The sequence below is a fragment of the Betta splendens genome, chromosome 21, assembly GCF_900634795.4.
Source record: "Betta splendens chromosome 21, fBetSpl5.4, whole genome shotgun sequence".
NCBI classification, from domain to species: Eukaryota; Metazoa; Chordata; class Actinopteri; order Anabantiformes; family Osphronemidae; genus Betta; species Betta splendens.
Genome location: NC_040899.1, coordinates 12058254 through 12072454, shown reverse-complemented (window position 1 = coordinate 12072454; position 14201 = coordinate 12058254). Strand labels below are relative to the sequence as shown.

The window sequence follows — 14201 nt, the reverse complement described above, 5'->3', positions numbered from 1 at the left end:
GCGCTTGTCAACTTCCTCCAAAGTCTTGAATCAGCTTTTCCTGGCAGCCTCGTCGATGCTGCTTCCATCCCTGTTGCTTCTGCTCATTTCTGTACTGCACTTCTCCACCCGCTAACGTTCCATTAATAAACAGCACTCCGGCGATTGTCTCCCGAACAACTGCCAAGTCAGCGCTCCTGCACGCGTGGTTTGTGTGCTGAACCAGACGGATAGATGCACCATATTGATAATGTGCATAAAGTCATTTATATAATAATATTTTACCATACTTGACTTATGTGTCCAATTTAAAACATTTTTTTTTAATATTTTCCCTTGTTGAGGTGTACCTTTTTATTCAAGGTCCATATTTATCATATCAGAAGTCACATGTGGATGTGGACAGACATTAAGTAACCACTGGGATTCATGTAAAGACCGCTCCACTGGTCTGTAGACCAGATAAAAGAAAGCAGCTTAGTCTCACAGCACAAAGGCCCAGCAGCTGAGACAGAGCAGCCATTCTGGCGCACAACCATCTCTGCACATAATCTGCACAAGACACGGAAGTTAACTTTGATCCATCTCAGTTTTCAGGGCGGAGGACTCGAACACCCACCGTCACCTGACTGAGTTTGTGGGTCTGGATATTGAGATGGCCTTCAACTACCATTACCACGAAGTCATTGACTCCATCACTGACACTATGGTTCAGATCTTCAAAGGGCTGCGAGACAAGTAAGATTAAGATTAATACAGCGATCCTCCACAGCAGGACAGGCTGGCTTTTTTTTGTGATGTTTCAGATTATTCAGGGTATCTGTTGTTTTCAAATGTTTGTAGTAGACGGTGGTTTTCCAAATGGGATGCAAATGCCACAGGGACTGGGGTTTTGTTTTCCTTCTCAAAACACAAATGACAGGATGAGAAATTTGCAGGATGTCATAAAGTGAAAATATTACAGGTATTTTAAAAACATTTTAAGGCGTTATCCTTCGATTAAGCACTGTCTGCTCTGCCTTCGAGTCAGCGGTTTCCACTTACTGTCCTGCAAACTGCCACAAACGAGGCCCAATGATGTGGCTATACTGCCTCCTAGTGGCGAGGCCCGGAGCAGTGCATTTAATGAGCTGCCGCAGATGCCTGGTTTCAAAAGATGAGAAGGCAAGAGTCCTTTTCATGTGTGGAACCTGCAGCATTTCTAGCTTCAAAGGTCCACGAGGGGTTTTTAGAACTGAGGTTTTCCTAGTTCTGTTTTTCTGCCTTGTTTCCGTATTCATCATAGCAGCATTCCTCAGGAGTAGCACTGACTGTTCAGTGGGTACCTAACAAATAAAAGACGTCTCTTTTTGGGCCTGTGGCCTGATGTCACAGAAAAATGCCACATCAGTTATAAAGAAATTAATAAGGTGCTTTACACGGGACAGTGAAAGTAAAAACGATTTTGAACGCCGGATGAGCTATATGACTCTGCAGCTTTGTTCCAGACACGTCATGTGTCAGACTACCAGCTGCTTTTATACTGTTCATGTCAATCACTAACTGTTTGTTTCATCTAGTTCCTCATTTCAGTGAACTTTGTCTGTCTCTGGTTCTCATGATTTTCCAACCGTTTTTTCCTTGACGTATTAAATCAGTCATAGTCTGACAGCAGTGACTTGATTCTTGTGAATTAGCTTGTACTTAACACTGCCCCCCCCCCTTGACGTGTGAGTTCAAACTGTTCCTTTTCCATTTAGGCCTGTTTATAACCTGCACTATTTTTGCCTCGCTCCATTTTAGAAGAAGAACACATGTAAGACAAATTTGGGATTTAAACTAAAGGGCTTAAGGCTTTAAGATACTAAAACGTTTCCTAGAACATGAAGGCGTGTGGGCTGTCAGCTGTGATAGACGAACAACCGGAGACAAACTAGTCTGTGTCAGTGTGGGCCGGGATGCTGAGCTTTGGTCGGGAGGTTTCACCGTGTCTTTCTGTGCGCCTGCCTCAGCTTCCAGACGGAGATCCAGACGGTCAACAAGCAGTTCCCCAGCGAACCTTTCAAATTCCTGGAGCCCACCCTCAGGCTGGAGTACACGGAGGCCGTGGCCATGCTCCGTGAGGCCGGCGTGGAGATGGGCGACGAGGACGATCTCAGGTCAGAAGTGCAGCACACGCCCTGCGCCTCTTGTTTTCATTTCGTTTGAGAGAAGCAGAATGGAATATCACGAGTTAGAGGAAGTGAAACATCGAGCTATTACTCATCCAGAGGTCAATCTTGTGATCAAAGTTGATATTTGCAGTAACAAAACTTTCACTGTGAAAATAAATGCATTGTTGTTTTACAGCACGCCCAACGAAAAGCTCCTCGGTCGCCTGGTCAAGGAAAAGGTTTGTTCACATGTATTTCCTTATCATTTGGACGCAGACAGTGGAAAAGTTTGTGTTGGCACCTATTACCGACGCACACAACATGGGTGTAAATATGGAAAAGCCATTATCTAATGAGTTGCACATTAAAATCAGCATTTGTGGACAGCAGCTGCCTGAGTGACGCCGGAGCGCTCCAACAAACCAATTACCTCCCCCTAACACCTGAGCCACAGTGAATTCTCCACTTGGCGTTTCTCGGCCTGGAGTTCAAATTAACATTGCCAGCAGCTAATTTGCAATTTCACACGGTCCCCATATCGCTGCGCATGGCCAGGACAAACAGTGCTGAGCGGTGCTGGCAATAATAAGTATGTTCGTTGCTGTTTGATATCACAAGAGAAAGGGAAACATCGGGGTCTTTATGAACCAGTAAAGTGTGTGACGTTTGACTACAGCTGTGTTTGTTTCATTTATTTGTCCCTCAGTATGATACCGACTTCTATGTACTGGATAAGTACCCACTGGCTGTAAGACCCTTCTACACAATGCCTGATCCAAACAACCCTGTAAGTCTCACTCTCACACAAACACAAGCAGTTCTTGGCTACATAAAAGAAACGGAGCTGTTGCAAATGTTGTTTTAATTGAGTTTTAATTGTCTTGTTCTCACTCCCTCTCTTTATTAACAACTGTGTGGATGTCCTGATGTAACAATTGATGTTTCCTTTTCGATCAGAAATACTCCAACTCGTACGACATGTTCATGAGGGGAGAGGAGATCCTGTCTGGGGCTCAGAGGATCCACGACGCTCAGCTGCTGACCGACCGGGCCGTCCATCACCAGATTGGTGAGAGCCGGTGTCGAGGCGTGATGAGTGATTTGTGTGCGATGTCTGTCGCCCTCTGTTGGTGAACGCTGGGAGGTTTCTTTGGATGTTTTGTAAAAGTGTTTTATTAACAACTGATCAACAAATTCTACAGATCTGGAGAAGATCAAGTCATACATTGACTCCTTCCGGTATGGAGCTCCCCCACACGGTGGTGGAGGAATTGGTAAGGAGTATTTACTTATATAAATATGTTAAACATACAGCACAAATATATTTTCATTAATTCATTTATTCATAATCTAAAAAAGGTGAGCTAGTATATGTGTTAATCTATAAAACTCTGCTGAACTGTGATTGAACTATTTGCCAGGCCTGGAGAGAGTCTGCATGCTGTACCTTGGTCTCCACAACGTGCGTCAGACCTCCATGTTCCCACGTGATCCTAAGCGCCTGACACCTTGAATCACCCAGCCATGGAAAAACCTGGTCACCGTCAGACTAACACACGGGTAACGGTGACGGGGAAACAAAACTAATCCACAAAGGGAAACAGTATATAGGAGCTGGTGCCACCCTATGACTCCAATGTGCCACAATGAATAATCATTAGGATGAAAGGTTAAAGCAGATGTAACAGTAGGATATACTTTATTGGATGGTGCACATAGTTGTTGAACACCAACAGTTAATGGAAACAATAAGATACTGTAGAGGAGATGGCTAGTGGTTTAAATAAATTGCTGAAAATCTGCACACACCTAATCCAACTTAAAATAATCTAGTCAGTGTTGTTCATTCTGTGCCCTAAGCTCTTCTCTGTGGTGATGTTTTAACTCTACATTAATGCAGATCTGAGTCCCTCTCACTACCAGCACTGACCTGGAACTAATGATTGTAGTCTCCAGCTGTTTGCCTGTAAATACAGGTGTTTTGTAACTAAACACACCATAAAAAAATAACTTTTCAAACCCACATTGATGTTGTCTTCATTTTTTGTGGTGTTTTTTTTTCAATAAGTATTACTGTGCTATTGTTGATTAATGATTATATCTAAGTTATATTTCACAGATTTGAAGTCTTTTTTTGTGTCAACAAGCAGTTAATCATCACCTTGAACAACAAAAGGTCAAATCCTAAAGGACAACTGTACAGAATGGAAAAACTTCATTCACACTAAAATAAAGAATGATACTTGTTATTGACACAACATAAATCCACATTAACATATGGTAGTGATGGATTTACATAATTATATTGTTGATAAACTGTCAAAACTCTATGACACCATGATCTCTAACTATGGGCTCATTCGGTAGCAGCTCCACTGACTTGAAGGATAAAGAGGAAGATGTGAACAATGTCGATGTATAGAGAGAGCGCTCCATAGATGTACTCCTCTGGGCTGATGGCCAACTCCCGGTTTCCAATGAGTAGCTGAGTGTTGTACACTAAAAACTGACATTAAGTAAAGAAAACAACATTTAGTGAAATTGTAGCCAAGGGTATTTAGTGAAATTTCTGCAAAAAAACTGCAATAAATCCATAAGCATCTTGTTAGTTCGGCTGAATAACTGGGTGGTTCAGTTGTTTGTCCCCTTTAAAAATAATTTTATTTACCTGTGTTCTTTGTGTTAAGCAATAAAACGCACAACTCCTGCACCCACTGTGACCTCAGCAATAAACCTATACACCAGTAGAACAATCACCTTTCTGACATATTCAACACACTGACACTGAGTATGTGTACGTGTACACACCACAGCACACCATTGTTTTCCACATCCCTCTGTTCTTGGCACTACTGAATCCTCAGACGTGCATTCATCTTTGTAATGAGGGCTTTATACACTGCACCCCGCTGCATTATCCCTGTCTGTTGATAGGCTGGTCCTGCTGACACAGTCTGATCACGTACGGCATTGACTTTCTCGGCTCACCTAAGGATAACAGAGTTGCTCTTGAGCACCTGGATTAAAGAAACTGCACCTATTATATTTCTCGCCTCATTTATTCAGGTTTTTTTTTTTGCTTTAATGTGTCACTGATGTCTTTGATCAGAGTCCGCATGACACATTGATTTAAAGTATGTGATTCTATCTGGGTGGGCGTTCAGCCTGTCTAATGAATGATCATTACTGGGGCCAAAATAAACCTAATAGCACAATAATAGTTTACTCTGATTTTTCTCTCGATTATAAAATCATCAATTAGTACATTTCAAGCTGTAAGGACTATTATGCCTCTTGTTATCCAGCAGTAACTGCAACACCAAGCTCAGATTCTCTTCAATTCGTGTGAGTGGAGACTCACCAGGGTGTAAACAATGGCTCCAATTACGGCGTAAAGCATATGCAGCCAAGGGACCTGTTGAGTGACAAAAGAAAGGTCTTTGAATGTGAAATCAGTCCCACAGATCCACCCCACTGCGCGTGGACTCCTCACAGAGAGGCGCGAGCGGACAAGACGGAATTAAAGGATTTGACCAAAGCGTCCTCACATATTGGTAGGAGAGGACGATGGCTGTGACGATCCCGGTGATCATGAGCAAAACAGCGGCAATGCAGAGAAACCCCCCACAGGAGGTGAAGTCCACCTGTGATGAGAAACAACTCATTACCAGGATCAAAGTGGAGTTAATAGGCTTCAAGCTACATGAAAGAGCAGTGATAAGGACGCGAAAGAGGATCAGAATAAAGTAAAAAAAAAGGTAATAATAACCTTGGTTGGATGTGTCACGCGCCAGCCAAAAATGAAACTTATTCATCTTAGGTTGCATCAGACTGAGAAGTTGGATTCACATCTTATCCCAGAACGTTATAAATATTTAAAGGAACTCTGTGGCCCATTGTAATGCGAGACAAAGGCATTCTTTTACACCCACAACAAAGACGACGTCTGACAAGCCAACAATCTACTGAGCTACACAGAGACAGGCTTTACATCTCCATCTACCTTGGTTTGGAAGCAGAAGATTGTGACAGCTATACAAACTACTGCTGTTATTCCCATAGCGAGAAGCACTGCTTTAGTCTCATAATAGCTGTAAAAGACACATAGAATGTTTAGGACAAGCATCATCGTGATAATGGGCTGTGTTTTATTGGGTATGGTGTATTTTGCATTGTGTCCGAGCCCAAAACAAACCTTGAAACCGTTCCAGCCATGTAGGATAAGGCAAGAGTCTGCAAAGATGAAACATAAACACAACATGTCACGGCAGACAGTGACTTCTGAAGATCGTTATGTTCTTTCCTTCTCTTATTTTTCGTTGCTATTAGTAAGAGTTCAGACACTTTGGGAGTTTTTGACGGTGTCAGCATCCAACTACTCGCAGCATGTTCTCAGCTTTGCCATGCGCATCTGTTGGACCATTAGCGATACTCACAAATATTGCCAGCAGCACACAGTTCCATGGGAAGCGCCTCCTAAAGAAAAATATATATTATAACACCTTTAGGAACTATATCAATGCAACACATATGAATACTTAGGTAACACATTCTACAAGAGCTCACCTTGGTTCTTTACAGCAGATGAGAATGCAGTAAACCAAAAAATAAACCACGCTATGGAGAAAAAAAAGGAAAAATAGTGTCACTGTATAACAGCAATGATGATATTATTGGTTATATTTCATTTATTGAATTGCATCTTTGTTTTTTTTTGTTTAGTTCCTACAGTGTTAACTCACAAAGATGCCCAGTAGATGCCGGGGTACTGAATAACAAACTCTCTGACCGGGTCACTAGGACGACACAGATACAAGGAGTCACTCAGTAACACGCTGTGTCCTCCAACACATACTGTACGTGATCCATGAGTTGGAATATTATGATGGAACAAACTGGGACACTTACACAAATGTAAAGACAGCAACAATTGAAAAGGTGACCGCAAGCTGTGCTGTTAAAATTAAGTAAACCTGTCCACAAACACAAAACCAAGACGTTCTGTTGAGCTGGGATGTAAAGTAGATGAGATAAGCTGGATTGTCATTCGCACAGTGAGCAACAAAACACTCCAGTCTTTACCTTTCGGATGAAGCCATGTCGAACCGATGTGCTTTCCCACTGGGTGTTCAAAAAATCCTCCATGTCTCCTACAGAATTGAAAAGGGGTAAGCGAATCGAAATATACTGTGGGCTGTGATAAGTCCTGTATTATTCCCTCAGAACCTTGGCTGGTTGCAGGCACTCCAGCACACAGAGTCGGTATTATGATGGGCATCCCGGACGGAGGCAACCCAGAGGCGGACCACATTCCGGCCTGCGGGTAGACGCCGTCCTGGCCCCAGTGGCCGGGGCCTGGGCTGTACGACGGAGGTGGTGGCAGAGTGCTGGCATCTTTGGGATGGTGCAGGGCAATCTCATAGGGAGGAGGTGGACTGTCGACCTTAGATGTCATGGTTTTTTAGCCAGACCACCTCAAGCAGAGAAGAAACTGTGATCAGCTACATACAAACCTATACTTACCGAAACTAATGTAAATAATAAACACACACACACACACACACACACACACACACACACACACACACACACACACACACACACACACACACACACACACACACACACACACATATATATATACACACTCCCGAAACTATAAAAGCCTTGTGTATTTATTTGCTGTAACGAAGAGCTATACTATATATAATAATATAAATAATCTATAAATGTGTGGGGCACATTGAATGCTCACAGTGGTTGTAATAGTTATTAGTAACTAATACATAGTTTTATCAAGATGAACCTACATTATAAATATTATAAAGAAAGCAAACGTTTCTTACCTGGAGGCTGTAGAAGAGAGCCCAGTGCCCTGCGTCCTTTTTCTTCCTCGAAGGTTTGCAGACTTTCACCACAGAGGGATGTCATCGTAGTAATAGGATCTGTTTACTGAAACTCATACCGATACTGATGGGTCTCAGACAGCATGAAGGATCAGGCTCATGTTCCACGCAATAAAAATACTAGTTATAAGATTAGGGAACACGTTTCAAATACCATTCATTATATCCATCCACACACCCATCCACAGATCTATCTATTATCTTATTATTATTTTAGTAATTATTAAGTAACCAACAATGGCTGAGGCAATCAATTCATAGCTCTAATTATGATGTAAATTAACTTTTACAATTATTATTTGCTTTCTGTTCCAAATATATCCACATATATAGCAGAAAAGTTAAAGTTTATAACTGGCTGATGGTAATAACTTAATGCTGTTTTGTAGTGACAAAAGTATGCCATTATATGAGTGATGAAAACAGCTTAAAACGGTACACGATGACAACAATAGTGATTGTTGTAATTGTATTGTTTTATTAATAATCATCGCTCAACTCTCTATTTTTCTCGCTTCCGGGTTGACGTATGGGCTTCACGTCATCACGCACAGCTCAAAGGCTATGGCGTTTCCTGAATGGATGACACTGGCTGCTGCTGCATCTTTTTTCTGTTTCTTATGTTTTTGTCTTCGCTACAGACGCACAGTACATTTGGTTCTGAGAAAAGCATTGAGTAAGATAATGGCTCGTACGGAGAAGCCGCTGTTCCGCATAGCGTAAGTTTACGACACTAATTGATGCCAGGCTTTTTGTCGTCGCAGTGGTTGTTTTCAGCGTAGCTAGCACATGTAACCATTAGCATTTGGAGAGGCCGTCGCACCAAACGGCAGTCAAATGTGGTACAATTTAAGCTTGCTTTAAGCAGTCGACGGGAATGTTTAGTTTGAATCTTTAGTTTGATGCAAGTTCTGAATCGGCGAAACCCTTTGGGTTTATTCGGCATAAGCACACAGACCCATCTGTTTTTCTATTTCATTGTGGGAGACACTGTTTCGCGTGAACAGCATTAAAAATAGTTCTTTAGTTAGTGCGTTTTAACCAGCATCGCTGCCGTGTCTAGTATTTTGTTCACCACCACATATTACACGCGTAAATGGTTTCACTTCCTGCTACAACGCGTACTACGTCTCAGCCTGTTTTACTGCCACACAGGTACACGCTGTACACCAGGACCCGGCTTGGATACATGTACTACAAGAGACAAATGCGGAAAGCACGGGAGCATTACCCTGCTGGACATTCCGCGGCTCAGCCGATGGAGCTGAATGGTATGCAACAGTGTGCGTTTCACTGGCATCAACGTCAACAAAGATGGAAATGTGTCGCACCTCCCTTCTTATGTTTTATTTTTTTACTACTGTAGTTACTGGTGTGTTCTTTGCTATAGTAAATGATAATTAATGACAATGATTTTTTTTCTGGCAGCATTAGTCAAATGTTCTGTTTCTTTTTCATTCCGTACTGGTGACATGTTATTCTACCATTGCCACTGACTAAAGGTTTCTTCTTTCTGCCCACAGGTATCAAAATAATTCCCATCGCCGTGCTGTCTGACAACTACAGCTATCTTGTAATTGACACAGCCTCCAGTGTTGCAGTTGTTGTTGACCCTGCAGATCCTCAAACAGTTCAGGTGAATGTCTTGACTGTCAGTCAGTGGAGATTTTAAGTAGGAGTGGACCTGGCTTGACTTGCTGCAGCACACAGAAAGAAAAGTTAAAACATGCCAGGGCCCATTTTCACTGCAAGTAAATAGTTCACCTCTTTGTTATTGTGCAACAGCTCTGCAGTATTGACATCTAAAATGCTTTATTGGGAATGAAGGTTATAAATAAGTCATTACCGCTTTTCTTTCCAAATTCCCCCTCTCATTTTTCAGCATTACTTTCAGTCGTTGCTTTACCATCATTTGTCTCTGGTTAATTTATAGTTAGTTTGAAATGGCTTGACCGCAGGCTCCATTACAGGCATGCAAGTATAAATTATAATGTCACGCTGAAGCAGCGATCGGCAGTATTTTGTAGCTGAGTGGCCTTTTTAATAAACTGCAGCTGAAGTGTTGCTTTAATGTGGTGACTGGAGGTTTTAACAGCACTTGTAACTTTTCAGGCAGTCCTTGAAGAGGAGGGAGTGATGTTAGAAGCAATACTCTGTACACACAAGCATTGGTGAGTTTATTGGTTTACCTGAGAAGACATTAATAGAAATTCCCAGCATGGTGGATTACAGACTGTACAAGCCGTCAAATCAATATAGGCCAATGTTTTGCTACTTAATTTGTGTTTTAAAAGAAACACTTTTCTGTCCTGTATTTCATACGTTTATTATATCTAGTTTATTTTCAGACTGAACCAGAATTAAATGTATGTTTGGAGATGTGTTATTGTTGAGTTCACAATATGCTCTTTCTGTTGCATTAACAGGGATCACAGTGGGGGAAATAAAGCTCTGAAAAGGCTTCACAGCTCATGCCGAGTTTATGGAAATGCAACTGATAACATTCCAGGCCTCACGCAGTAAGTCCTCGCTTTCTAAAGTATCCCATGCTGCTTTGTACAGAATCAGCTGTACAATACAGAGTCTGAATACAATGGAGGCAAGATGTCAACTCAGTCAAACAGCCCAAATTAAATGTCAGCGGTTTATTAACATCATCGTCTTGTTGTGTGTGTGTGTGTGTGTGTGTGTGTGTGTGTGTGTGTGTGTGTGTGTGTGTGTGTGTGTGTGTGTGTGTGTGTGTGTGTGTGTGTGTGTGTGTGTGTGTGTGTGTGTGTGTGTGTGTGTGTGTGTGTGTGTGTGTGTGTGTGTGTTCCCAGCCCGCTTTCTCACAGAGACTCTGTCACAGTTGGCCGCATGACCTTCAGGGCCCTCTTCACTCCTGGACATACAGTGGGCCACATGATCTACCTCTTGGATGGCCGAGCGGTCAGTGCCCCCTCCAGTCTCTTCTCTGGTGACCTGGTCTTCCTGTCGGGTTGTGGTAAGTTAGAGGACAGGGATGAATGGATGCTTCTAATCAGCATTGACACATTCAATGTGCTCATTTGATGTAGAATGAATGAATGCTGTAATGCTGCGCTATACAGGTTTTTACACCCCCTGACCATTCACTGATTGATAGAATGAATTGCTGGTTTGGTATTGCTAATCCAAGGAATGTGTTAGTTTCAATATTTTTATATATTAGATGACATTAAATATATTACAGCATTCCTGTCTTTCTGTGCATCACTGGTTCAGTGAGAAATTCAAGTGACTGACTTGTCTGCATTGTTTTCTTTGTGAGAGAGGATTGTGTCTGCAGATACCAGATGGTTTACCTAACATTAGGCCGCCAGGCCAGATGTTTTCTGCAGCTCATATCTGTTTGTACAGGCTGTTAATGTTTAATTCCTGGCTCTGGTTCAAATGCTTACACTTAGTGCTTTGTGTTTACTCACTCACAAAGACCTCCGAGCTCCTCAAAATGCACTCAACTCAAAACATGTCTAGTACACAATAAACACACACCGCTGGCCTCTCAGCTACGCAGTAGTGCTTGCATGCAAATCACAGCGCTGCCTGTTGTGGCCAAGCATATAAATTAGACTTTCTTTGGCAGTTCAGTCAACAATAAAAGGGTTTGTTTGTAATGGTTGGTTTTGAATCTCCTGGTTATGTTAATTGTTAATGTTTTTTTTATCTTGGCCTTAAAAAGTGTGTCTTGCATATATCTATACCAAACAGAGCTGAATGTATCTTCTATGAATGGATTTGTTGGTTGGAAGGTTTTTATATAATTATAGATATTGGTCATCACTTGGAACTAACCGACTAATACTATAAATTGAATTAAATTCAATTTCAAGAAGCCATAAAAAGATCCTTAGAGGTTTGTCACTCAGCTGGATGCAGAAACAATTCTCTCTACAACTTTCATATGCTCTGTTTTGAATCCAAAATAATTTTTTCTTCTTTTTCAGGGAGAATGTTTGAAGGCAGTGCAACAACCATGCTGTCATCCCTGGACACCGTGGGCACATTAAGCGACGATACTTTTTTGTGGCCCGGTAGGAAAAAGCTCACACCTTCAGACACTCGGTATCAAACAAGCATGAGCGTTAGTGTGGTGGTTTAGTGTACATTTGATCTACAGTCAAAGACTTGAAACAGCATGCCTAAAGGACTTCTGTGGAGTGCAAGTGTCCGTTTTTTGTTTGTGCCTCAGGTCATGAGTATGCAGAAGACAACCTGCTGTTTGCAGCTCAGGTTGAGCCACGTAATGCTGCCAGGGAAAACAAATATCAGTGGGTGCTGCAGCAGCGGGGCCAGAAGCTGTGCACGGTGAGAATGATATATCACCATTGTTATGCCTTTCAAGTCCGCCATCCCAGAAAGGATTCATATTGTCCAGCACCTGGGAGGGAGGGCTTATCACCTGCATGCAGTGTGCAGTGTGTTGTCAGTGCCCCGAGTTCTCGCTGTCTTCCTCCTGCAGGCGCTCGTAGTCGGGTCTCGTCTGTGATAGAGCAGAGCAAAGGTTGGCTGTTCGCTCAAGTGCCTGTCCAGAATTTCGATTAGATTTTCCCCAGCCAAAAAAGTTTACACCTATGAATTTTGACAACTTTCTACTAACTACTTTTTAAATCAGTGTTCTGTTGTCTCTGCTTTGCGACCATGATTTGTAAATATGATAAGGAGATCATCAGCAAGTAAAGAGAAAAACAAATATATGTGCTTTGTTTTCAGAGTCCCTCGACTGTTGGAGAGGAGAAGCAGTACAATCCATTTCTGCGCAGCCACTCCGTGGAGCTCCATCAGGCCCTGGGCATCCAGCAGGGCAAGGATGAAGACTGGACCCAGTTCAGGGCTCGGGTGCTGGAGGAGCTACGAAAACGCAAAGACCTCTACAACAGGAGATAGTGTGAGAAGTCCGTTAAACCTTAGGGAACACAGGAGTGGCCTGTACTGGACAGCAGTGTTGATGAATCAGTCATAATAAGCTCAGCTCTGAGGTGTTGTACATTTAAGAGGACATTAATTGTTAGCTGTACCGTGACCCTTGAGAAAACAGTCCCAACACTACATAATATGAATCCAATAACTCTTCCACGTGCTGTGTCAGGTTTGCAGCAGTGCTGCTTTAGTTTCTCTTATTTAGAGACACTAATGTAGATGTGCACGGTTTACTTCACTGTTTTTACAAATAGGTGTTACCAGATTTCTCAGTGTGTGAAACGTGGGGTGAATCTAGGTCTGGACTTCACATGGCACTAGGTACCGTGTCGTTTACAACACTGACTGTTTTGGGATGCTGGTTCTAGCTGGCTGCACATTTTAGATGCTGCTAAAGTACGTTGTGTATGGACCATGTCACTCACTGTGGCTTTTTGGAGACTGCGGTAACAATTGTTACTGAAATATCTTGCTTCTAATTTATTGAATCACACAAATCCTTCCCTGTTTCCACTTTCTACACTAGATTTAAATGTCACCCTTGCGCGTGAAAGAGCCAAGTTTGTTTTGGCTTTTAAAAGGTGTTACTATCATTTAGTTTGTGACAGTGCGCATGGATGCCAGCACTGTTGCCTTCCCGAAATGCTCTATTCATTCACTCACGAAACAAGAGGGAGTATTTTTGCTACTGAGCTAAATGAGCCAAATGTTTTTGTGCCTCACAACAAAAATGATTTTTGCTGTTCTTGCATCATTTTTATTTACTTGAATTTTTTTCAAGTTGTGGTACATTGTGAAGTATTTGACTCATTTCCATTGTTTTAGTGTGAAACATGACTGAACTACTTCATTTATTTAGACATAAAACTGGTGTTTCCCTATAGACTCCAAGCTGTATTTGTGATGTTAGCTGGTTCTGCCTGGGCAAATCAGTGGCACAGTGCACAGCCTACAAAAAAATAAGAGTCCATAATATGTTGGGTCTGCCACAAATAACTAAATGTTTAGGACAGTAAACACTGCAAAATAAGTTGCGACATCAGTTTAGTTCATTCTGGTTTAAATTGTAATATTTTAAGGTAAGTTTGTAAGTAGACACTGCACAGATTGATGAAAAGATTTTTCTAATTATGTAACTTTGAAAGCTGAAGTCATTTAATACATTGAAGGATTTTATTAGTCTGTGACAACAGAGAAGGAAACATGTTTTCAGTGCAATAAACACAGTCTTCTACCCAATAATATA

General features: G+C 41.9%; 3 protein-coding genes across 3 annotated transcripts in view; 2 read left to right on the top strand and 1 right to left on the bottom strand.

The window, feature by feature from the left end:
• Window positions 1-4134, top strand: part of dars1 (aspartyl-tRNA synthetase 1) — a 22982-nt gene extending 18848 nt beyond the window's left edge. Inside the window, exons 12-18 of the mRNA XM_029136870.3 lie at window positions 570-717; window positions 1971-2117; window positions 2308-2350; window positions 2818-2898; window positions 3069-3180; window positions 3314-3385; window positions 3533-4134. Coding sequence (XP_028992703.1) covers window positions 570-717; window positions 1971-2117; window positions 2308-2350; window positions 2818-2898; window positions 3069-3180; window positions 3314-3385; window positions 3533-3624 — 695 coding nt within the window. The 3' untranslated portion in view covers window positions 3625-4134. The remainder of the gene's footprint in view (window positions 1-569; window positions 718-1970; window positions 2118-2307; window positions 2351-2817; window positions 2899-3068; window positions 3181-3313; window positions 3386-3532) is intronic.
• LOC114847304 (protein lifeguard 3-like) lies at window positions 3794-8553 on the bottom strand. The gene is made up of 12 exons (XM_029136871.3): window positions 7958-8553; window positions 7338-7585; window positions 7194-7261; window positions 7020-7084; window positions 6854-6907; window positions 6678-6728; window positions 6548-6587; window positions 6307-6344; window positions 6115-6202; window positions 5660-5755; window positions 5473-5526; window positions 3794-4617 (listed from the first exon to the last, which is right to left on the bottom strand). Exons 2-12 carry the CDS (start codon window positions 7564-7566, stop codon window positions 4468-4470), a joined length of 933 nt encoding a protein of 310 aa, XP_028992704.1. The 5' UTR covers window positions 7567-7585; window positions 7958-8553; the 3' UTR covers window positions 3794-4467.
• On the top strand, window positions 8553-14201 carry pnkd (PNKD metallo-beta-lactamase domain containing). The gene is made up of 9 exons (XM_029137563.3): window positions 8553-8736; window positions 9173-9288; window positions 9541-9653; window positions 10130-10188; window positions 10444-10536; window positions 10837-11000; window positions 11983-12069; window positions 12228-12343; window positions 12749-14201. The coding sequence occupies exons 1-9, from the start codon at window positions 8582-8584 to the stop codon at window positions 12920-12922; spliced, it is 1077 nt and encodes a 358-aa protein (XP_028993396.1). The 5' UTR covers window positions 8553-8581; the 3' UTR covers window positions 12923-14201.

Bases quoted from the DNA above. Each gene is read 5' to 3' on its own strand.
- LOC114847304 (XM_029136871.3), bottom strand. From the start codon at position 7,566: ATGACATCTAAGGTCGACAGTCCACCTCCTCCCTATGAGATTGCCCTG. The intron at 6,908-7,019 runs GTAAGTGTCCCA...GTGTCGTCCTAG, and splicing joins GTTGCTGTCTTTACATTTGT to TGACCCGGTCAGAGAGTTTG. The intron at 6,203-6,306 runs GTTTGTTTTGGG...TGTCTTTTACAG, and splicing joins ATGGCTGGAACGGTTTCAAG to CTATTATGAGACTAAAGCAG.
- pnkd (XM_029137563.3), top strand. From the start codon at position 8,582: ATGGCGTTTCCTGAATGGATGACACTGGCTGCTGCTGCATCTTTTTTC. The intron at 10,537-10,836 runs GTAAGTCCTCGC...GTGTGTTCCCAG, and splicing joins AACATTCCAGGCCTCACGCA to CCCGCTTTCTCACAGAGACT. The intron at 12,344-12,748 runs GTGAGAATGATA...CTTTGTTTTCAG, and splicing joins GGGGCCAGAAGCTGTGCACG to AGTCCCTCGACTGTTGGAGA.